The sequence below is a fragment of the Ursus americanus genome, chromosome 6 (assembly GCF_024610735.1).
Source record: "Ursus americanus isolate L20-20 chromosome 6, mUrsAme1.1.p, whole genome shotgun sequence".
Classification (NCBI taxonomy): Eukaryota; Metazoa; Chordata; class Mammalia; order Carnivora; family Ursidae; genus Ursus; species Ursus americanus.
In genome coordinates this window covers 10066721-10090466 of record NC_142132.1, presented here as the reverse complement: position 1 = coordinate 10090466, position 23746 = coordinate 10066721, and the positions used below count along the sequence as shown (strand labels likewise).

At 48.9% G+C, this 23746-nt stretch overlaps 1 protein-coding gene across 20 annotated transcripts in view; it reads right to left on the bottom strand.

The window, feature by feature from the left end:
* FGFR2 (fibroblast growth factor receptor 2) overlaps positions 1-23746 on the bottom strand; it is a 101200-nt gene that overhangs the window by 57939 nt on the left and 19515 nt on the right. For 9 of the 20 annotated variants that reach the window (XM_045803296.2, XM_045803288.2, XM_045803290.2 and 6 more), the window contains exons 3-5: positions 16044-16310; positions 15095-15172; positions 4853-5022 (exon numbers count right to left, since the gene is read on the bottom strand). In XM_045803296.2, the coding sequence (XP_045659252.1) occupies positions 4853-5022; positions 15095-15172; positions 16044-16310 (515 nt within the window). The remainder of the gene's footprint in view (positions 1-4852; positions 5023-15094; positions 15173-16043; positions 16311-23746) is intronic. The other 11 variants (XM_045803298.2, XM_087862651.1, XM_087862657.1 and 8 more) reach the window with 2 other exon arrangements.

The window sequence follows — 23746 nt, the reverse complement described above, 5'->3', positions numbered from 1 at the left end:
TCTCACCTCCAGGACGCCTGACGCCATGCGCTCTTGTGCCCGTCCCACAGCCAGACTGAGGGAGTGCAGTATCCTGTGATCTCTCTTGGTTCTTAGGCAGTTATTAAATGGCATGAAAGGCAGTTTTTAAGAATACTCTTCCCCTCTATGCTTGAGTCATTACCTAGGAATGAGTCGGGAACTGAGGGGGTCTATTAATTACCTCGGTCTTCTTGCTTTTCTGCATTAAATGGTAATTACTGTTCAGAGCCCTTTGAAATATCTAGCCTTTTGGTAACCTTGTTCTAAAAAAAAAAAAAAAAAAAAAAACCCGTGCTATTTTTTATGATAAAAAATGGTGGGTGGTTATGCTACTAAGTCACAGTTGGAAGGGATCAGATGTTCAAAACTATCTATCCAAACTTCACTTTAAGGATGGGTGACCTAAAGAAGAGCTTCAACAATTTGCCCACAGTCAAGACTGATGAAAGAGCCCAGGCAGGAGTACAATTAGGGAGATACAGTTATGCTTCAGGTCAACCTTTATCACCATAAATAATAACATTCTACTCAGCCTTTGCCCACATACTAAGAAAAACAATAACGTGACTCTTAAATCACCTAAGGAAGGCTCAGCGTGAGTTCTTTGAGAAATAAGACTGAACCACAGAATACCAAAGCGCTCTCTTGGTCATTTTAATTAAAATGAGCTTTCTGTCCAATTTCATAATTCTCTTTGATTTTGTTTGGGGTTTTTTGGGGTTTCCTTCTCCCTTCCCTGGCCACAGACGCACACCATTTCAAAACAGGCTGTAACACCGTGGACGAGGGCCAAGATGCCTGATCATAAACAGGTAGAAAGAGCTAGACTGACAGCTGAGCTGGGCAGACAGAGCGACCGTGGTTTATGGAATGAGATTTATGAAGGAAAAAAAAAAAGAAAATCACAGAAATAACACACATTTGTTTGCGGAAACTTTCAGGTTCTGCTTTCTGGAAAAATACATCTTGGAAAACTTGACACTTCGCTTCTTCGTTAAATAAAATGGCAAAGGGATGGGAGTCAGGGGAGAGGGACATCTGGGCATCGGGCTGTCCGCGTGTCAATGGGGTCTCTGCTTTGGGGGATTTCCTCAGGCCGAATGTTGGAGAAGCAGAATTCTTTAAAAGTCTCTGCAGATAACAAAGAAAGCCCCTCTGCAGCAACCATGCTCCCGACTGTGCCCTGTTCGGGCCCTTTGGAGGCCTGCACCAGCCAGAGAGCTTGGACTCATGGTAGGGGGGAGACTGCCGGCCCGCGTGACCACCCAGGACTTCATGACCTGGGGGCCTAGGGTGAGTCTAACACATCATTAGCAAGGCTTATGCTTTAGGTAACTATGTTTTCCCAGGAGATGAGAGATCTCTTTCAAGTCCCAGAAGGTCCCTGGGGCTCTATGGAATTTCTGAGGTAACCGGTACCCCCAAATCAACATCCAGTGCCACAACTGCTGTGAAAACTCCTTATTAAACCCAGGTTGACTACCTTTGCTTTTGATGGAGTGACACCCGCACCACACCCCAGGGTCCTCAGGCATGCCCACAGACTCTTCCCCGGAGGAAGTCCACCAGGACCAGAAATGTGCACTCATCACCGCCAGACAGCACACCACGTTCCAAAGGTTCCAATACTCTCTCCTCCTTGCTCTTTTTCCAACTGCAAAATATACTTTATCTTTTCTTAAGACCTTATTTTTTAAGTAATCGTTACACTCAACATGGGACTCGAACCCACACCCCCGAGATCAAGAGTTATACACTCTACGGGCCCAGCCAGCCAGGCGCCCCTACAGCAAAATATACGTTAGATTTGTTCCAATGCACTCAAATTCCCACTCTCTTTCACTCCAGAAACGGCCTCAACGTGAAATGACAAAAATCCTTCGGTCATCTGTGCCTCCATGCAAACAGGCGAAAGGTACTCTGCACAAGGTTCCCCACTTTGCTTTTTTTTTTTTTTTAAAGATTTTATTTATTTGACAGAGAGAGAGACAGCCAGCGAGAGAGGGAACACAGGCAGGGGGAGTGGGAGAGGAAGAAGCAGGCTCTCAGCGGCGGAGCCTGATGTGGGGCTCGATCCCAGAGCACCGGGATCACGCCCTGAGCCGAAGGCAGACGCTTAACGACTGAGCCACCCAGGCGCCCCCCACTTCGCTTTTAGAACACAGACACTCTCCAGTTAGCAGAATGTTGCCCTCGATAATTAAAACTGAACTGCACCTGCTAAAAATCAAGCAGCATTTCCTCATCAGGCACCCTTCGTCTTCTAGCGCATTTATAATCACTAATCCCGATTTGCAAAAAGCTCCTTACCCATAATAATGATGTTGGGCCTATTTATTTTGACACCAAGGGTCTCTGGAGGCTCATCAATTCTTTTTTACTTTTTTCCAAGGCTGTCTTCAGTGAGGAAACTCGTTCACTACCAGGATTTCGACCACCACTCTTATACTTTGGTTGTATTGAAATGAAATCATTGGAACTACATCCACTATGTTCCTGGAGAGCATTTGGCGGTTAGACCAATCCCCAGGGCCACAAGCGTAGTGGTTTTAACTCTTCTTTTCCAACCAGCACACACCTAAGGAAATCCTTGTCTTATCGTCCTTTACAAAGAAAGCCAGCCAACCTCCGGATCTCAGGGTGCCTGGTGTAAGTACCAACCTCAGAGCGAAGGGACGAAGCACCCTCCCGCTTCCTGCTCCCACCACCAAGCAGGAGTCGTGGAAGACAGGCCACGTGTGTCTACTTGCACAGCTTCCAAGGCACGGACCTCGCAGCAGACAGACCTCGCACCTGTCGCACACACAAACTGCCCCACGTCCCACCTTAGAAATTTACTCACAGGCTTTCCCCGTTGTCCGCTGGGTTTTGGCTTCTAAATACGTTTAAATGTTAAAACAGAGAATTGGGTATGGCATTTCAGAAAAGGGCCCTGGGGCACTTTTTTCGTGGAGGGAGGCCCATCAAACCACAGCAATGAGGTCAGGGCTCACGTGCCCTCTGAAGTGACGTCGGTGTCGTGGACACAGCTGTAGCAGCAAAGTCCACCCACCAAGAAATCCTCTTCAACCTGGTTCTTTGGAACCTGGGGTCCGGGCTACAGCCACCTCTAGTTTACCCCCTGCAGCTTGCCCAGTGGCTCCCGCTGATCCCAGGTCTCCTGATGTCCACGCCCTTGGGGAATTCATCTCCTCCCCTAATGACCGGCTGCATAACAGAAAACAGCCAAGGGGTCGGAGGTCACTTCCATGATTAGGTTACCAAAGGCCGTGACTCCTATCTTCTTCACATGCTACCTCTGCTTGTCTGCCCTCCCTGAGGTGGGCCGGCTACCACACGAAGAGACCCACGGGGCAAGGAACTGAGTGAGGGCAGCCTCCAGCCCACAGCCAGTGAGGAACTGAGGCCCTCGGCCCAACAACCTGCAAAGAAGTGAGTCCGACAACCATGGGAATAAGACTGGGAGCAGGTCCTTCCCCCCAGCTGAGCCTACCAATGAGACCCCAGACTAACTGAAATCTTAGTCCTATGAGAGACCTCGCCGTGGAAGACCTGACTGAGCCACACCTGGAAACTGTGAGATAGTAAAGGCTGTTTAAGGCTACTGCGCCTTGGGGGAATCCGTCACACAGTAATAGATAACTAACACCCAACTCGTGCTTTCCAAACACACCCCAGAATGTCCCAGTCAAACTCCTCCAGCCTTCCTCATATGCTCAATTCCTCAAGGCCTCCCCTTCCATACTAAATAACGTAGACTCCGTATCTCTCTTTCTGAGACACCCTTCCTTCAAACTCAGCCCAGGATCCCTCCCTGACCTCTGTTAGCCTTCGCCTCCCAAGAGCCAACATCCTCTCTCCCCGCAGCCCAAGGACAACGTGCTCTTCTGACTTCAGCCCATTCAGATCACGGCTTTCTGGTCTGCCTTCCCTACTGGACGAGGAACCCCTGTGAACTGGGGCTGTGCTCTGTCCAGCGCCTCAGATGGTGCCTGTCCCCGAGGACGCTCATCAGCGTCCGCTGACCGGAGGAACAAGAGCCTGAATGGGCGTCTACAGACCTCCTTCTGTACATGGTTGTCAAGGGCCACCTGCCCCGGAGTGAGACTACACTTCACCCCCTTCTGTGACGGGCTCTCCAGAGCCTTGCAGACGGAGGACAGAGATCGCCTGTCACCATGAAAGCATTCTCTCTTCCTAAGTACGATTTCATATCCAGCGTCTAAGCCAAGTCCATCCATACTCACACAACCCTGCTCAGACAGGGCACGTATGCTGCCACTTCTCTGATGCTGCTTCAGTTTTCGTTTTACGGACTATAAAGCATACAGAAAACAGACTCTCAACTTTGTACCCTTCTGTCATTAAACTCTTCTCGAATAAAGAACAAAGCAGGGGCGCCTGGGTGGCTCAGTTGTTAAGCATTTGCCTTCGGCCCAGGGCGTGATCCCAGGGTCCTGGGATCGAGGCCCGCATCAGGCTCCCTGCTCTGCTGGGAGTGCTTCTTCCTCTCCCACTCCCCCTGCTGTGTTCCCTCTCTTGCAGGCTGTCTCTCTGTCAAATAAATAAATAAAATCTTTAAAAAAAAAAAAAAAAAGAACAAAGCAAATGGGGATTATGCTTTTAAAGTACATGCAAGTCCAGGAAAACTGTTTTAAAATATCAACCATGGAAATGACCAGTGAGGATATCTACTGATTTAAAAAAATATAGATAGAGAGATAGAGAGATATTTACATTTATATTCCTTCCGGTTCCTGCTACCTTTCAACTACTTAGAAAAGAGATTCACAAAAACGTAAGAAAGAACATTTTGGAAACTTCATTCTACCTTATAGCCTCCAATGCGATGTTCCTGCTTAAACTCCTTTCCATTCTTCAGCCATCGCATAGTTGGTGCTGGATTCCCCCCAGCTGGACAGCGAAACTTGACAGTATTGGCTGCAGGGACAGCATGAAGTCGCTTTTCCATCTTTTCTGTGTTGGTCCAGTACGGCGCTCCTGGGGTGGAAAACAAGGTTACAATGTACAGAGGAGGAGAGCTTCATTTCCATAACAGGGAAGATACTGTTACTTTGTATGTGAGCGAGCTGACATTTTCAAAAATCTTTGGGTAATATTTACATTAGGAAAAAAATTTTCTGAAGTCTAGCAGATGGCCTAGCAGAAGGTCCCTGGAGATGGACTGCTTGTTAGTTTGTGTCTCTTAACGGGGGAAAAAGTGTTTGAGGTACCTTCTCTCCCTTGTTCCTAGTGCCAGAATATAAATTCATGGCGAATCATGTTTTCAAAAGCTACTTTATACAGACAGTGACAACGCGTAGGTAACTAACAACAGCTGAGTCCTCCGAAATGTATCATTTTAGATCATCACCCTGAGCAAAGGATCACAGACACACAAGGTGCGCTCGATGCCAAGTCAGTTTAGTCAATGACACCGTAAAGGACAATCAATTATGTGACTTACCATCCTAATACGATAAATTGTTCAGGGAGGCATCATTAATTTCCCAGCACTTTATATGACAAACCAAAAAGCCCTATCACTAACTATGTTTTAATTTTTAAAATGGAGAGAAGATTTTTCAGTGGTTGTGAATGCCATAATTCTACCACCGTGTCTAAACAGGTAAAACTTAACAGGAGGCTATCGATTACATGTTACGTGAAGTGGAGCCCTCTAAATGACCCACCAAGTCATGGATACAAGTGATTTTTTTAAACTCAAGAGAAGAGATAACTTTTTAAATCGCCAAATGAAGGCCATTTTATCTAAGTGAGAACCACAGCATCGATCCAGAATACCGCCGTGAATTCTTCATGCCTGCCAAGAGCAGGTAATGAGCACTACTGACTGAGTGCTTTTTATTTGCCAAACAGAGATCTAAAAACTCTCCCATGTTTAGCATATTAATCCTGACACGAATCGAATAAGAAAGGCATTATTATAGTCCTTGTTCACAGACCAGGAAACTGAGGCACAGAGAAGCTACAAAGCGAGGAAGAGGTGCAGGCAGATTTGAGCCAAGGCAGTCTGATTCCAGAGCCCTCTGTCTTTGCCCCTACTCTCCATGCCTGGTAAGAACCAGCTTCTCCACGGGGTCGGAATCCATACCTTCAACCACTGTGATGTTAAAGACCGGAGTCCAGGAGAGCCAGCCCTCGCCTAAGGCACACTGCCTTCTCCATCACTGCCCAAAAGTTCCACTAAAATCTCATGTAGCTATTTAACTTTTCACATGTATGTTTCTGTCTTAGCAAACTGGTAGCCAAAATTTCCCTAAAGCATCCATCAAAAGGGCCTTGCACCCTCTAGAACATTCTGTAACACTGAAATTCTAGAAGACTGATTCATAACTGTGTTTAGACTGAGCGGCAGCACACACATTTCACAAACCAGAGACCAACGGGTCCAGGCAAGGGTTTTGTCTCTGATGTGGATTTACAAGTCTCCTCCTCTCTTCTGTGCATGACACAGCCCACTCCCGGGGAGGGGTGGGTAACAATCCCCTTCACTTAACAGTCAGACTCTCACGGCAGAATTAGGAATTGGAAAAACTGCGTTCAAAACACCTACCCCCGTTTGCCTTACCCTTGCTCTTGAAACCTGACTATAAAAGGTGGAGCTGAGATTTCTTAACAAGGGCATGCCGAATCTTCTTTATCCTTGTTTATCTAAGTATCAATGTAGATATAGATGGTGTCTACACAATGCCAAGACCGTGCGAGCACGGCAAACTGAGGTGGTCAGTCATGTGTACCAGAGAAAGAAAGGCCAGAGCAGGGGCAGGAGGAGAGCCAAGAATGGACGAACAGGGCTGCACGCTTTCCTCTGAATCTAGTTGTATCTGCAACGAGGAGGCAACTGGGTAGCCATTTGGCTTTGGGTGTCAAATGCCCATAAACATACCCATTCTTTTGAGGGTTCACCAGGGAGTAATTGATTGCTATTCATCACAAGACTCCCAGGGCCTGGCATATACTGGAACAATTTCAATAATCTTTCATTTTAAAAGCTTCTACTTAGAAAAATCCATCCACAGCCACAGCCACTAAAAAGAAACCATTAAGAGCACAAAATAAATAATGAGCTTTGTTGCTACACAAAGACTTTTATAAATCTGACCTAAATGAAAAGCATACCTCATGCTGTCAGGTGTCTGTACTCATGTCATTTGTTTAAGTAAACACAATGGCCTATTCATGTGAATTAGCTAAATATTAATGTAGTAACTCTTTGAGATAGCATCAATTACGGCTGAGCTGATCCTCTGGAATGTCTTTTCTTTTTCATATAAAAGGAATCAACAGATACGTGCTTCCATTCCACGAGGCATGATTTTTTACGTTCCCCAAAATGTTAAAAAGTAGGATTTAGTTGAAGGAACTAGGAACGTTGCTGTGTTCCTCTCTCGTGGAGCGAAGCTGTCAGGGAGGCTGTGACCCACACGGGGCTCACCCCAGACCACATGAGCCCGTACGGTCATGGCCTGTGGCAACATCACACTGGCAGCTGGCACCTTTGTCTTGGCACCTAAGGAATGATTTAAGGACAAGGGTGAAAAGAATTTTGCTGGAACTTCTGGCAGGAAGCCACTTCCCTGGGGTAAAAATTCAATCGTCAAAACTGCACCTGTAAAATCTACTCATGCAAAATAGACGCACAGCCACGAAGCAGGGCACGGGCACCCAGCTCGTCATCTACAGTCACAGAGATGCCAGGTGGGCGGGGCACCGGAAAGTCTCATCAGCAGAGTAGGAACCGACCGCCTACACCGCTACCCCCTGAAACCTACATCCGTCAACACTCTTCTCCTGAATACCTGTAAATACTAACTCGACAGGAAAGTTGTCGAGCCACATTTTCCAGGTTCTCTGTGTGGCAGCGGTGGGCCCCCCCAGTGCTCTGCCCAGTCCCACTCACATCACACAGGACAACACACTTCGGTGACCAGGCTTTCCTTTAAGATTTTGAGCTCACGAATTTTTTTAATGAGCATGATGCTGGAGGGGAGGAATTATTTTATAACGGCTCCTCCTGAAATAAACTAGTTCTGTGTGGATCCGGAAGAACTTGGAAGGTTTAGAAAAATAATGAGACTGTAGGACCAGCCCGAGCTGCACTTTCTTCATCAGTGGCCTCATGTCTTCTGCAAACTTTGTATTCGATGTTTCCTGCCATTTTTGCAGTCTGGACACATGGATATGCCAGCCGCCACCACCTCCACCCCCTCCCCAACACACACACACACACACACACACACACACACACACACACACAGAGGCACGCACCCCCCAAGAACAACAATGCAGCTGGTGAGAGACCAGGACCAGGCTCCTAAAGAAATTCCTCTTTTCATACTGTGGCTGGTGAACAGTGTTTTAACTTTCACTTGGAGAAGGAACTCCCTTAACAAATTAATGATTTACAAAAGCAAGATGACCCTTGCACACAGTAGGTGTTCAGTACAAACATTTCCACAACAACTTTATAAAAGATGAAACTTCCAAGCCGAGGCTAAATCACGTTTCAAAGAAGTCTCTGAGCATCCACTTCATGGAACCTCCCTGGCATAATCTTACGGATGCAGGAGAAGCGAGTTTAAAGTCAATCCATAGAAAAGGAACGGTGATATGAATCCTGGATGGCATAAAGAAATGAATTCTACTAAATCAGAGGTAAATAAGTTGACCTATAGGCTAGGGGGTCCCTTCCGCTCTGACATTCTCAGATCTTCTGATGTAACAGGTAGCAAAAGAATGATGCTCTCTTAGTCATTAAATACTAACAATGAGCTTAAAGGAATGGTAAAACCCAGGCAAAAAATAAATAAGTAAAATCTCGTCAAGGAATACTGTATCTACTCAGTACCATTTTTAACACTGAAACAGTTATTGTGTATTAGTGAAAATGTTAGTAAAATTTTACTTTACTGTAACAGTATTCTCTTAAGATGTGCTGGTTAAACAGAGATGTATAACCCCACAAAAACTGCCCTCAACGTTCCCTCGACCCACCACCTCCATCCCACAGTGAAGACTCATCACACTCCTTCGCTGGGCCTCCTCTTGGTCATTTACGTGTTTCCATCACCAGGGTGGCTCCATACTGAAATGAACCCCTTTCCATGTCCGCTGACCACTAGAGTAGAACATCCGGAAGGTACAGCCTGCGTCGCCTTCAGCCCACGGACTAGGCACTGAAGTGTTTATTGAATGGATGGATGGATGGACGGATGGACGGACAGACAGATGGACAAATGTACCAGATGGACAACTGCTAAAAGCTTGAGCTATAAGATGAGGGAGTTGAACTGAATGTTCTAACAAGGTCCCTCCCCGTCCTAACATTCTGTTCAGGTATTCTAGGCAGATACTGATTGTGCCAATACATGGTAGGATTAGAGGAGTTTTTTTGATCGTGCCACTGGAAACATGGGCTGCCCTCACAGAAGCCCTTATGTGCTCCAGTATGTATCCCAACATGGACATCTAAGGTCTATGGTCGCCTCTCTTTCTGAAATCAAAAAGAGAACAGAGCCCAGCGGTTTAAAGGAAAAACATGGAATCATATTACCACTGTACCAATAGGCCTCAGTGACCATCTGGTCCAACGGCTGATGTGATCAATGTCACCCAGAAAGGTCAAGTGATCTGATCAAGGCTGCATGGCCAAGGCCAGGCTGAGGCAAGACCCAGGCCCTCCAGCTCCCTGGGCAATGCTCTTTCAACCACTCCAGGCTGCCCTCTGAACTCTCCCATGGTAATTAAGTCAAAAGTTCAAGATTTATGTGAGCTGTGGACGCCGATGACTGCCAACTGTATTTTTATTGATGCAAAAATAAAAAAACACAGCCTGTTTCAGCTCCTAGATTAAGTCTCACAAACTCCCTAAAGCCCCACTAAGGCCTCTGTCTTAAGTCTATAATTAGGGCCTTTAAAAATATCACTAATCAGGACATTTGAATGCTTTGACCCTGACTGGGGTGGGGGTGGGAGGATGTCTCTGAGCTCCACCCCCATCCTTCCAGTAGACGGAGGTTCATCTGTTTTCAGTTTTGCATAAACCAGGAGAAAACAAATCTAACAAAATACAGAGATGTGAGCGCGTGCGTGATCATGGGGGTGGCGGGCTTTATTTGAGAATGTCATTAAAAACAACAACTTGCTGACCAGTGAGGCATTTGATAAGAAACACATTCAAACAAACCTGGCGAGTGACCGTCACTCCTTTGAAATGCCTGAGTCCACAGGGAGACCAGCTGCCCCGTGGGAGTTCCTAGCATCTGCCTTCAAAAGAAAACCCTCCACTTATTGGTCATGCTGGTTGACCATAGGGGAGGCCAAGAAAGAGATGATTCAATTCAACCTTCCGGATAGAACACCATCCCTGGCTTTTGTGATAAAACACCCAAACCAATTTAGAATGAGGTTTTCATTACGGAGGAATGTCAAAAAATTCAGGAAGCCTGTGTGCTTTGCATTTATTATTATTATTATTATTATCATTACTATCATTTTCAATTCCTGGAAACTGTAACACAATGTTTACCAACTTAGATATGACCTCTACCAAGTAAAAATCCCAATTAGACCAAAGGTGATGGTAAACTGTTATTATCAGCAGGTTAATCAACAAAAAGAGTATGGGATCTCAGGCCAAGTTACTTCATTTTCCCCAGCTAGTTCCACAAAAATTGCCTTTCTCCCTGACACAGCGTATAGGTACCAGCAGGTCTCAACAGGAATGAAACCAAAATAGAAAACTGCCTTGTCTCTCTCTTCACTCAGGAGAAAGAACCACTCCAGGAGCAAAAATCTTGATAAAGCTCCCTCGCTATCAATTCCCTCTAGTTCAGGAGTTGACCTAACTTTGTCAATCATGAACTTCCCAAGAAAGAAGTCTCAAGCTCTTCAGAAACATTAATCACTTAAACACAAGCTTGGGGTAGTAAAAATCACTCGGGAAAAAAAAAAAAAAAAAAAAGGACATGCATGTCTACTTATTGGCTGCCAGATAACCCATTAAGATACCTGTACCGAGGGGAGGCAAGGACTAATTAAGTTATGCTTTCCCTGCTGAAATAAAACTCTGAACCTTTCAAAACCCTCAACCTGGATGCATTTCAAAAATTAGCATTTGAAATCGCAACTTTCTGTCCGAGAAAGTCTGTTTCACTAAAGGGCATATGTAAGCAGCATTATTTCCTGGCAGCCAGGCTTGTAATGACATCACAGGATTGTTCTGCTCAGGGAAAAGTCTAGCACTGGTAAGGTGTGAGGTCATCAGCTAGTCAGCTGCTAAAATATGACCTGGGAATGCCCTTCACATCTGTGATGGAAGGACTCAACTTAAAAGGCAAAGAGAAAAGTCTGGTCAATCAAATCAGCCCATTGCAGGGATTTTCAAAGCATGTGCAACAGGATGTGAATAAATGCTGTATTTTAAAAAGGATCTTATGGTCAATAAGTTTGGAAAACCCTGGGAAAGGCCAAAATTAAACAGATGTTTTACCATCGAACACGCAGAGTTTGTATTATGCTGATTGATGGACACTGTAAGTCTCTGAGAAAGGGTCGTAGTAGGAGGTAGTTTTCAACTTCATTTCAATATACAACTCCTTCTTGGCACAGAATTATTTTCAACTAGGGTTCCTAAGGAATATACTTTGGGAAACACCAGCTTATTCTCTTAAGGCACAGACCAGACCTGAGCATTACCTCTTGTAATGAGACCCATGGAAGATGTACATGAGGACTATAATTCCCCAGAACATTCCCTCAACATCCAGGCTAGTCCTTGACTCCCGAAGCAGTCTACCAGGAAAGGCGGGTCTGAGATATGATGCGATATGGCCGGTGATGCCAGAGAACAGAACACGTGAAACTTTCAAAATCGAGCCCCTCAATCTGCTTGTGTAAGCAGAAAAAATCTATACAGGGAGCCCACTTCTGAGCTGAGCTGGGTCTTGTATGATGGTGCTGAGAGTTAAGTCAACCTGAATGCTGCAAAACATCCCTATAAAAAAAATCAGATCGGACCTACTCTCACGGCCAAAATTCAACAACCTTGCCTTAATTGTGGACTTATTTTTGCCCCTGTATTTGACTACCATGCTTTTTGTACTCTGTATGAAATTTAAGAACTCTACCAGGCAGATAAGCTTGCCTTCTTACAGCCAACCACCCAAATTAGATAAACAAAAAAATCTAGCATACCAGCAGAGGGAATGATCTGCAATATATTTTTCAAGCCATCGGCTGCAGAACTAACATCTACCAACCCAAAAAGGGGAAAAAAAAAACTTCAGAGAAGCCCAGAAATGTCACTGTCAGCACAGGGTCACAGGAGCATTATTTGTTAACTTCACTGAAGAGGAACTTTCAAACACACCCAGTGGCATTTCCAGACAATCAGAAGGCACCAGAAGAATCAATCTGGACACACCGGTGTTTTCCAGGTGGCTGAAAATGCATGGAATTCAGGGCTTCTACAATTTTCCCTATTAATCAGGTCAGGCATTTGACACTGGAGGTGGCAAAAAATTGTTTTAATGGCAACATCCCCTTCCCCGCCTTGCCAATTACCCTGGCCATGGCATTCCTCTGTCCGCACAGGCCACAGCTGCTTAATCTCCACTGCCCCAGGCTGCACCTGTGAATCAGACCAGCCTAATCACACTAACAGATGGCAGAGGCCAAGTAGCCAGCTAAGAACCGCTATCACTTTAAATCGCATCTAATGTTTCACAGGCACCAAACAGAGGCAGTTCCCGACAGCAGTATCTCCCTGGTACAGCTAACACCAGCCCTTAATCACTGCAGAGCACCCATCGCGGGGCAGACTTGGTGTCATTCGAGAGCTAATTACAAAGAACCCTGGTCCCAGGGTGAAGGCATGGCATTCATTAAGAGCGCTCCACTCCCTGGCCCTTCTGCACAGTCACTAGGCAGATGGGACTAGTGTTCAGGAGGAAAGCCTGGAGGTCCACGGCAGGTAGTCCTTCCCAATCATCAGAAAGTGGTTCAGCGCAGTTAGTCTACTTGTTACGTAACCTATACCTTGCTGTTACATTGTACTGCTTCCCAAGTATTCCTGGTAACATGCTATCAGACTTGGTTCACCAGGACAATGCAGCTCGCAGACATGCCAACACAGCCCAGGTGCCGCCGGATTCTGACATCTCATGTGTGGGCACCACTTGAGGGCTGTAAACAACAGGGCAGGCATCCTCATGGCACCCCCTTCATCACCCCAGGGGCTGGGAGAGGGGCGCTGTGATTCAACATGCAACAGGCCTACAAGCGAATGGCAGCTTTGCCTTTTGCTCACTGAATCATGAATTTCCAATCAATAATATGGGAATAATACCTCTCTCTACCTTATGGGGTTTTGGGGGGGGGGGTTACTGACTGAGCCAGCAACCAGCACGGAGCCTGCCCAAAGCAGGACCTCCAAAGCAGGGTCTTTCATTGCCCCCCCTGCCAGAGCCAAGGAACTAATAATAATAGGGAATGAGTGATGTCTTCTGATGTACCAGGGTTTCACTATTAAATAGTAATAACTTTGTTAGAAGGTGGATATGAATTACAGCAGAAGACAGTTTCACTCACCCAGTGTTTTATAAACAAGAGCTCTAATAGTAAACTCCCGCTCAAGGCACATTAACCTGTGTGAATCCCAAAATCAGACCTTCTCATTCTTCACTGTAAAGGAGAATCACCCCCGGAGTTTCTAATTCAGTGTGTCTGGGGCGGGGGGTGGGGGGGTGGCATTTTCATTTCTAGTGAGCTCTTAGAGATGATGCTGATGCTAGTGGTCCAGGCCCTAAGCTTTCTCTTGCCGAAACAGTGAAAACTATAAACCAAAGTATTTCCCTTCTTGCCTAAGCTGCTAGGAGACTCAGGGACAAATGCAATTCCCCACTTAACACGCTATTCCAGGTCCCTAACAGTATCGATTTTCTCATCTTCCCTTAAACAGCCCTCGGCCTATTTTAGTAACTAATTGTCTTATTATTTAGGCCTCGTTTAAATTTATTAAACTGACGAAAATCCTTTTGAAAGAAAATGTAGAACGGAACACGTGAGAAAAGAATGCCGGTGACCAGGCTAAAATCATTTGGGAACACGCAAGCCATGTTATTGGAAAGACAACGAAGGCTCTATTTTACCTTCTTTACTGAACAAACACACACACTCTTCTGAGTGCTGTACAAATACAAACTCATCCAATCCTCGTAACAACTCCAATGGACACTGTTACTATTCCCATTTTATAGTTGAAGAAACTGAGGCACAGAAGTTAAATTACTTGCCCAAGGCCACCCAACTCAGAAGTGAGAGAGAGGCCACGTGCTTGCTTCTTCTGTACCAAGACCGCCCTTGTGTCACCGCGCGGTGTTCATTGCTTTTATAAAGCAAACAGCACCTGCTGGTCCCTTCTCTATCTCAGTCTGCAAAGTAAGGCACACTACTCCCCTTATTCCCTCTCAGCATGCCGTAATGTTTAAAAAGGCCCCATTTCTCAACCTCAGCACTACTGACATTTTGGACCAGAACCTTCTTAGTTATGGGCTGTCCTGTACAATGCAGACGTTTATTAGTAGTACCCCTGGCTTCCTCCCACTGGCATCCCCCCTCCCCCTGCTGAGACAACCCAACATTGCCCAATGTCCCCCAGGGAAGGGAGAAGGAGGAGAATCCCCCCAGCAGAGAACCCCCGAGTTAAGCCCCGCACTGTCAAAGCAAACCAGGAGATGGTATGTGGTTCTACTTGGGTGACGTCTCTGAACCCTAAGAAACCAAAGAGAAATAGAAAATCAAGGAAAGGGAAATCATGACTGCTTTCCAGAGACAGTGGCTTCCGACACAATAAGAAAGGACAAACAGAAGAGAAGGGTGTACAGGAACACTGGTTTATTATCAGATTAGAAAGTCAGGAGAGTGGACAGTGGAGACAGGCGAGGGCTGTTGGATACAGCATCCGGAAGGACGAGATGACAGGTTAAGAGTCTGGACTTCCCACCAGGCTCTGCTCACTCGGGAACCTTCCGAGACGGCCACTACTTACTCTTGTTGTTACTGTTCTCACTGACAAAATCCTCGGAGCCATCTGTGTCGTCCTCGTCATCTCCGGATGAGATGGCATCTGTATTCAAAAGAATATAGCCATGGTTGTGTTTGTGCAAAGCAAAAGGCTACAATCACGTACAACTTAGTCCTTCTGGAGAGAGGGCCTTCCACAACCCAGGAGCCCACGCAAAAAGGCCGAGACCATGTTTAGCGAAGGTGGTTTTAATGGCTTAAATTTTCTCTCCGTGATGACAGTGGGTCTGTATTATGATTCGCAAAGCTTTCTGCTTTCACGTTATTTAAACATGCTGTCAAGTTGGATATAATGAAACTGGGTTTTAAGCTTCAAACAGCATTCAAGTCCCCAACAGATTTACTGATTGTGTTAGGATCCATCCAAAGATTCTTTCCAACACCTTTCAGTTCTCAGGATCCCTTCAAGAAGGGAATTAGTCCCTAGCCAAACTTAGCCCCCGTGTGGCCTTCCATCCATTTACTAACTTCTGCTTTAAACTCGGCCACAAAGGGGGTCTGTGCAGTTCCCCCTAACTGCCTGGAAGGAAAATCAAGGAGAAAAACTCAAATTTTAATAAAAGGAATCAGAAATCTTCCACGTCAAATTTCAATCCTGCAATCTAAATACCAAGGATGCCAGCAGTAGGGGGGCGGGGTTGAAGATGTGCTTTTACTTCTATAAAAGTGGACTGTCTTAAAAGGAAAATGTTACTTTGCACGTGAGAATCCTGTCATTTTTAACGACCAGCCTCTGGCTGAGCTGGTCCCGTGGAAGAACTTGAAAAACAGATCAATAACCAACTAGGCAGCTCTGTGCATGGCATCCAATTAGCAGCTCCCACTATGATTTCGCCCGTCCAATTGTCCAATACAGTTTGACCCAGAAAACGGCTGCAGAGGAGAGAGAGCGGAGGGCTCGCAGGCCAACTCACCTGTGACATTCACCATGAAGTAGACAGCCTCACTGTCTACCGGCCTAGCCGCCGTGCAAGCATAGAGGCCGGAGTCTCTAGGCGTGGCACCTTTTATCTGCAAGTATTCCCCAATAAGCACTGTCCTATTGTTGGGCCCCAAGTGTACCCCATCCTTAGTCCAACTGATCGTGGCGGCATCTCTCAACAGACAGCGCAACTCTAGCGACTCCCCGGGCGCGGCCACGTAAACTTCAGGTTGGGAGATTTGGTATTTGGTTGGCGGCTCTGCAGAAAGGTAGGAGAGAGAAGATGGAGACAGATGGGAAGGAGGAAAAGGAGAGAACGTCCAACAAAGGTCAGTGGCGGCCCGTTTATTCCTGGGAGAGGCAGTGGTCGGTTTGCAAATGGCCCTGGCAGGCGTTCGCCTCTGCCCGCGCCCGGGAACCCAGGAAGCAGCCTCGTGCACAGAGCAGACTGAGTGTCCGAGACGTGGACCAGAGGAAGCACCCAGCAGAAGCTGCCCCACTGCGTCTGCGCGAGCTGGAGGGCTGTAAACACACACCCGAAACCCAGCATGGAACGATATCGTACAAGAAAACTTTTCGGTCGATTGCCGATCCAAAGCTTGCTTGCCACTGTCACATCCAGGTAATTCTATTCTTGTGGCACTTTTTTATTTGCAAGGACGTGTGTTTTATCATTTTTTTCATTCAATGCGACTGCATGAATGAAACACACACACACACACACCTGTTTATTTTTGCGAGACTTTGGTGTCACAAAGCCGAGCTTCTTAAAATGAAATGCCTCAAACTCAAGGGAAACTAATGAGTCCTTCTACAGAACTCTCAGGCTCAGATCGCTTTGCTGGCCTGGAGACCTAATTCTGTGCTGGGTAAGCTGGAACACACTGTTTTTCTTCACACCAAAAAGAACAAGATGCCCCCAGACGGCCGAGAGGAGGTCTCCGCATTGCACTGAAATGCATCTGGAAACGAAGCCGCTGAGCACTGCACACCTGACCCTCTGACACAGTCCTAGCCCGGTCCCGCCCTGCCCGCCAGCCCCCACCACACATCCTGGGTTCCAAGCCCCTACCCTCCCCCCGCTTCTGCCTCTATGTCCTTTAGGGGTACTCCTTCCTCCCTCACCTCCCCATTTACCGAACTTATCCTTCAAGGCCTGAATTATCCTGCTGGGTGTGAGCTTGCCATCCGTCCCCCAGGCCTGGGGTGATGTGGATCTCCCCTCCTCGTTCACCTGCCACTTCGCCCACTTCAGGGGAAGCACCACGGGTCCCACGGCCATGTCCTGTCTCCCAGGGAGACAGCGAGATTTCGACGAGGGCTCAAGTCTCCTTGAGTGTCCCTCCCCAGGCATACACACGGAAGGGGCCGGTGATGAACAGGACTACAGTCCCCAGAAAGGCAGGGCAAGAGGGGACCTGTGCAACGCGTGCAAGCAGACGTGAAGGGAGCCACAGGCCTGTAAGGAGAGCAGCCAGAGCTGGGACCCACGAGGACCCAGGAGTGGGCTTTCATCCCTCGCAATGGTGACTGTGAATGGTACACAGAGTCCCAGGCCCGGGAAACATCAAGCTTCCCAGCTCTGGGATGGCTCCGAATCTGGGCAGCATCACAAGGCAACTGTTTTGCCCTTTTGAGCGTAGTCGGGACAAATCCCCCATGTAACAATGGAATAAAGTCACTCCGTGCCTTAGTCCCACTGTTGAAGGAACAGGGAGGACCGTGAGCCTCTGGTTCTAGAAACCCTCTGCAGCGCACCGCCATCGACAGCCAACACGGGAGGGACGGGCCCAGATGTGGACCTAAAGGGATAACCACAACAAAAAGTAAGAAAATGAAAGTCAAATTTGACGTGGACGAACATACCCTGGGAACAAGGGCAGGAAACTCCAACTCAGAGGCAGGTTCCATGTCCCAAGTACGTTTGTTTTTCTCATTCAACGCCTACTGAACACCTACTACGGCCCACGCTTTACTCTGGATGCTCAGGAAGCGGCAGTGCACAATAAAACCCTTGCAACACTGGTGGGACTTTAATTACAGTGGAGGCGACCAACCATAAATAAAAAATCAGCCAAAAATATGAAGTACGGGAGGCGGTCTTAAGTGTCAGGAAGCCAAACACAGCAAGACGGCGGCACCCGCAGAGGCTGTGGGGGAGGACTCGTTCTAGAGCGGGAGCTGGCAAACGACGGCCCCCAGGCCGAACCAGCCATCGCCCGTTTTTGTAAACAGAGTTCTGCTGGCTCGCAGCCACGCTCGTTCCTCAAGTGTTGTCTGGGGCGGCTGTTGTTACAATGGCAGAGCTGATTAGCTCTAACCGATGCCCTATGTCCTGCAAAGCTTTGCCCTGTACAAGAAGTTTGCCAACCCCCGCTGAATGGGCTGTTCAGGGAAGGTTTCTCTAGGGAGTGAAGGGCACAGTAACATTTGAAAGATGCTACTGGGAACTTAGCTGGAAGGTCCTCCGGCCACGCTTTCTGAGGTTGCTCAGTTCAGGTCCTAAGGCAATTGAACTGTGGGACTAACAGAAGAATCGTGAACTCCGAAGCCTGGGCAGAAAAGGGAAAGGAGGAAAAATGTGGCCAAGAGGGGAAGGAAGAGGAGGAGAAAAAGGAATTCAGTCTGGCCCCGAATCTCAGACTTTGCCCCACTTCCAGCGGCCTGGAGTCACCTCCGAAGGGACGCTGCCCCCAGAGGACACCTGGCCCAACCCCTTTCACAGCTGATTAAAGCAAGGATCCCACGCACAACCGACAATCACTGACACAGCAGCCGCAATGTTAGAATGAATTTACACTGCATTAGCCTGGGTCATAAAATAATCAGTATGTATGAGGACCACATGGCATCATCAGCCCGTCACAAAGAATATCACAAAACTGGCTTTCCTCTGAGCCAGAGGTGGTCCTCACGAGATGACCGAGCAGGGGTGGCTGGACCCAAAGCACAATGCTCCCTCCTCTCTTCAGGAGAGACTGGGACCCACGCAGCCAGCCTGCCTCCACCCTGGCCCCCAGGTCAGGAGAACCATGTCCCTAGTTCACGCAACAGTGGGATGTGCTGACACTGCTTAAAAAAAAAAAAAAAAAAAAAGATGAGCAGGATACTTGCCTTTATGATGCAGAAAAATCTCTCCCTTGACCAAGGTAGAGCTATGATTTCCCCGTTTTTAAAGGAACGCATTTTCACTAAGAATCCTGTGCCTCACCTGAGACAGGTAAAGCACTAAGTCTCGCTGACACCAGAGGTGCCCGGACCCACGTCACCAAAGACACCACCACCTGCAGGTTGTAGGAAGAGGAACAGGGCACACTGAGGTCGCAAGGGCAAGGGCCGAGTCCTGTTTGGGGCTGGACACACAGGGGCTGCTTGATAAATGGGTGCCATCCTGCACGCGAAGACGACGGAGCCCTGAGGCCCAATTCCGCTCCCATCCTGCTGGATCTCTCCACCCCCGGTCCCTCATCCACTGAAGAGCAAGAGGCCCAAATAACACGGTGTCCCTTGTGAGGACCCAATGAGCCAACCAACAGGAACCTCATTGTCCAATCTCGAGCTTGCTGGGCCCATGACAGGCACTCCTGCTGTCATTCTTCAAGGCTGAAGATGCTCGCAGTGACTCGAGCACCACTCTTTCCAGAGGACACACAGAGAAAATCCAGATTGGTGGATCTCTGTGGGACACAGGACAGTTTTACCGACGGGCTCCCATCTCAGTGGAAGAGGACATACTAAAAGTGGTTTTTAACAACTAATGAATCATCGAGCCTTACATCGAAAACCGGGGATGTACTGTACGGTGACTAACATAATATAATAAAAAATCATTATAAAAAAAAATAAATAAAAGTGGTTTTTATTTCTAGTAAAACCAGGTCAAAACTGTCACAGTTTTCCAGTTAGATGATAAGCTTCTTCCACAATATGAAGCCTCCCGACTCCAAGTCTGAACCCGTAACGACCGCACAGGAAATGCAGAAAGCACGTGCTCCGCCCTCACACCTGAGCCATCATCAGTCCACAGAGAGCTCACCGGGGGTGTGTGAAGCCCCCCCAAGACCAGGGTGCACGCCAGGAGGACTGCAGGCGTGGTTCAGGGAGAAGGGCGCACAGGTGAATAAAAAGAAGGGGAGGGCGGAGGAAGAGTCTGGGTAGAAACAATGCCAAGAGAAGGAGGACAGTGGTGGGGGGGCCGGGAATGAGTAGGGGGGTGAGTGAGGCAGGAAAGGGACGCCACACCAGCCCACTGCCACACCACCCAGGAGCACCCCCGCCCAGCTTCAGGGTTCCAGCATCAGACACCTCGGGACAAGGTGCCAAGGGCATGGGTGCTTTGCCTGGAACCCCAACAGCTGGCTCCGTGGAGGCCGCTCTGTCCCCACCCATCCCCAAGAGGCCACTCCAGGCTTGGCTTTCTCTTCTGTGCCCGAATCCTACAGGTGGCTTTCTTGCCTGTGCCCTGCAAACACGCTCCCCGAGGGCTCTGCCCACACCTGCACAAGTATCTCCCTCACACTGTTCTGTGCGGAGCCAAGAAGACCGGCCAAGTCCTCGGACACCAGTGACGATGCATCTGCGATGTCCCGGCAGCCTCCCTGAGGTCGGTCCACCTCCACGGACACGGCCAGTGCCTCCCCCTGACTCCCAACAAGCCGCTCGGTCTGCTCTGTAACACACAACGATTGACACAGGGCAAAGTATTCCCCGGAGATTTAAACAATACCTTTTATAGTCATATTAACATTTTCTGGATTTGTTTTTCCCCCCTGGTGCTACAGCTTACTTTTAACCTTTCTTGCGCAGAGCGGGGGCGAAATCCACGTGGAGCGCACAGTCCCACACTGTCCCTCATCTGATCTCGCCAAAACACAACAGGGGGAAGGTTCCAGAAGCCACTCTGCTCCACACCAAATACTCTTTTTCAGGGACGTTCCCAGACAGACACAGAGTGTTCCCACCTATCTTTCCTAATGTAAGTTCACAGAGAGGTGAGAAAGCTAGCACGGACGCTCGCTGGCGCAGGACACTGTCACTGTGACCTAGAACGGCCAAGCGGGCAAGCGGGTGAGCTGACGGCCAGGGAGGGCTCGCGGTGCTGGTTTCTACGCACCACACGCACACAGTGGGTGCACGGATTTCAGCTTTCTCCCCAGAAGTTTCAAACCCTGAGACGTGCCAGCAGCAGGAGGTCTCGCTGCTGCTTCTCAATCAAGTGGGAGGTTGGTAACTGAAACCGTAGGCACACCCGCAGCGCTGTCCCCCGAATGCTGTCTGTGCCATCCCCGCTGTGGGCCACCCTTCCCTCCCCTCGGGAAGGCCTCAGGCCCTCACTCCTGGGGAGCAGAGGGGCCTCATCTGGGCAGACAAGGAAACTGAGGCAGGACAGCCATGAACTGTTGGGAGTGACACGGCGCTGATGTCACTGGCCGCAGGCCACAGGTGTTGACCTCGAGGTAAACAAGCCCAGGGAAGCAAATCCTGGCTGACGGTGCCCAGAGCCCGGGGGAGCGCAGGCTGGGGGGGCCAGCCCGTGAAAGTCAGCGAAGGGCCGTGACTTACGCACCTTCACCGTGCCCGTCCCTGGCTCCCTCGCCGGTGTCAGCAGCAGGACCGCGTGGGGACAGCTGACGCGGGGAGGGCGTTTGAACAGTAAGCTATTTCAGGTAACGCTTTATGTTGCCAAACCAGCCATAGGAGCACTTCAGATTGTCACTTTTTATAACGTTTGCCTATAAACTTTCCCGTGTGGTTGTTGAAATGGCGCCCACATGCAAACAGAGAACAGATGGGAAGCCCGCGGCGCGCCCCGGCCCATCGCCTGCGGAGGCTGGACGACAGATTTCAACTGTGCCGGGCGAACAAAGCAGCTTTTGCCAGCGGGACGACGACGACGTCACAGGGCACGGATTAAGCCTTTTCTGGGGTTTCCTCGGGACGGTGGCTCTTCACGTGTCGCGATCCCCGTGGCTAAGGAACTGGAACCCCGGCTTCGAGGGTGCGGTGGGGTGGCCCCTGGAAGGCACCCCCGATGCTCCTCCATCCAAGCCCCAAACACGTTCCTCCAGAAAGGGTTAAAAAGGGAGGACGGGATGGACCCATCGCCCCCCTACCTCCCCCCAAGGTGTGGACCTGGAGCAGAGGCCAGGTGGGGGGCGGGAGGGGGAGGCGGGGACAAACCTGCGTCCCTCGGCACAGCTCGGGGCTCCCACGGGAACTATGGCACCAGCCCTGGGGCAAGAGGAGCGCGACAGCCAGGGCTTCCTGGTGCCCGCCCTGCTGCTGCTGGACCGCCTCGCACAAGAGAAATAAATATCACTGCTGCGGGGCTGCCAACGTCTCGACAGAAGCAGCCCTAGAACGAAGCTGCAAATGTCACTGCAATGTCACAGTGCCTGCGACACATGGAAGTCAGCGGCGGCTGATCCCGTCTGTTCCGGTTAGCCTTGCCTCACCCTCCGGGTCTTCAGGATGGCCTGAAGCGGCCACGCCACAGTCCGGGTACGAAGTTTTAACTGGCCGACACCCAACTTTCTGTCCATGGGGATGGAATACAAAACCCTTCCTTCATCTCACACAGGCCTCCTGAATTATTTTTACGAGCATGAATGGAGGGAGTCTGGACAGTCAAGACCCTGGGCATGACGGCCCAGCTTCTCCGTAACCCGCAGAGGCGGATGCCACCCCATCGGCCTGCCTGGCCCCGAAACTCACCGATGGAAAGACACAAAGGCTAGTGGGGCTCCCCCCCCCATGACATCAGAAATGCCCGCCCCTGTGGGCCCTAGCACGGGGGCTCTGCAGACACACAGCCGGTGAACACAGGGGCGCAGAGCTGCTCGAGCTCAGACTTCCTCCGAGCTTCCCCTCTGCAAGAGCAGACTTGCAGGAGACAAAAATCCTGACATCAAACGGAGACCTTATAAGGCATGGGTACTCCTCGTTCTTTAAGAGGCAGGAGGGAGAGACAAATCGCTGCACAATGTAAACAACGAAAGCTCCCTACCTCAAGAAATACTGCCAACATAAAAACGGGGGACACAACAAAGTCCAAGCAATGGATCGCAGATACGTCAACAGTCTGAAAGGCTGCAGATCCCGCTTTCCAACCCATCATCGGGGTGTCTTATAGACACACGTCAGCACTTAAAACTCTCCTCGTCGGTTCCTCGGGGGCCCTAACAACCACTAATAGCTACCTCTGCCACAGTAGCTTGCCTGTTCCAGAAATTCTGGACTGGCTCACATTCCTCATGATCAGATGGGATAATGGCATATGGTTCCAATATGGTCACCATTAAAAATTATATATTTAGGCACACCCCTCACATAATTGAGGTCTATCGTTGAGATACATGGCGAACAGCTTTCCAAGTCTGAAAAGAAATGATGCTGTTGCCCACGAGAAAATCAAACTGTAGAAACAGCCAAGTGCCTAGGAACGTTCACCTGAGTCATGACTATCACCCAAGACGTGGACCCGGAGTGGAAATAGTCACTCCCGGTCTTGCTGCCAGCATCTCCCCTCCTTTAAATCCTGATGTTCCAGGCTGTTAATTATCACGTTCTCCCAAAGGGAGAGAGGGGGACACCAAAAGGAAGGTTTTCTCCCTGGTCACGACACCTGCATCAAATTCTTATGTTCAGGAGAGCAGAATTCCCATCGCACCACCAAGACGCAGGTACCGAACAGCC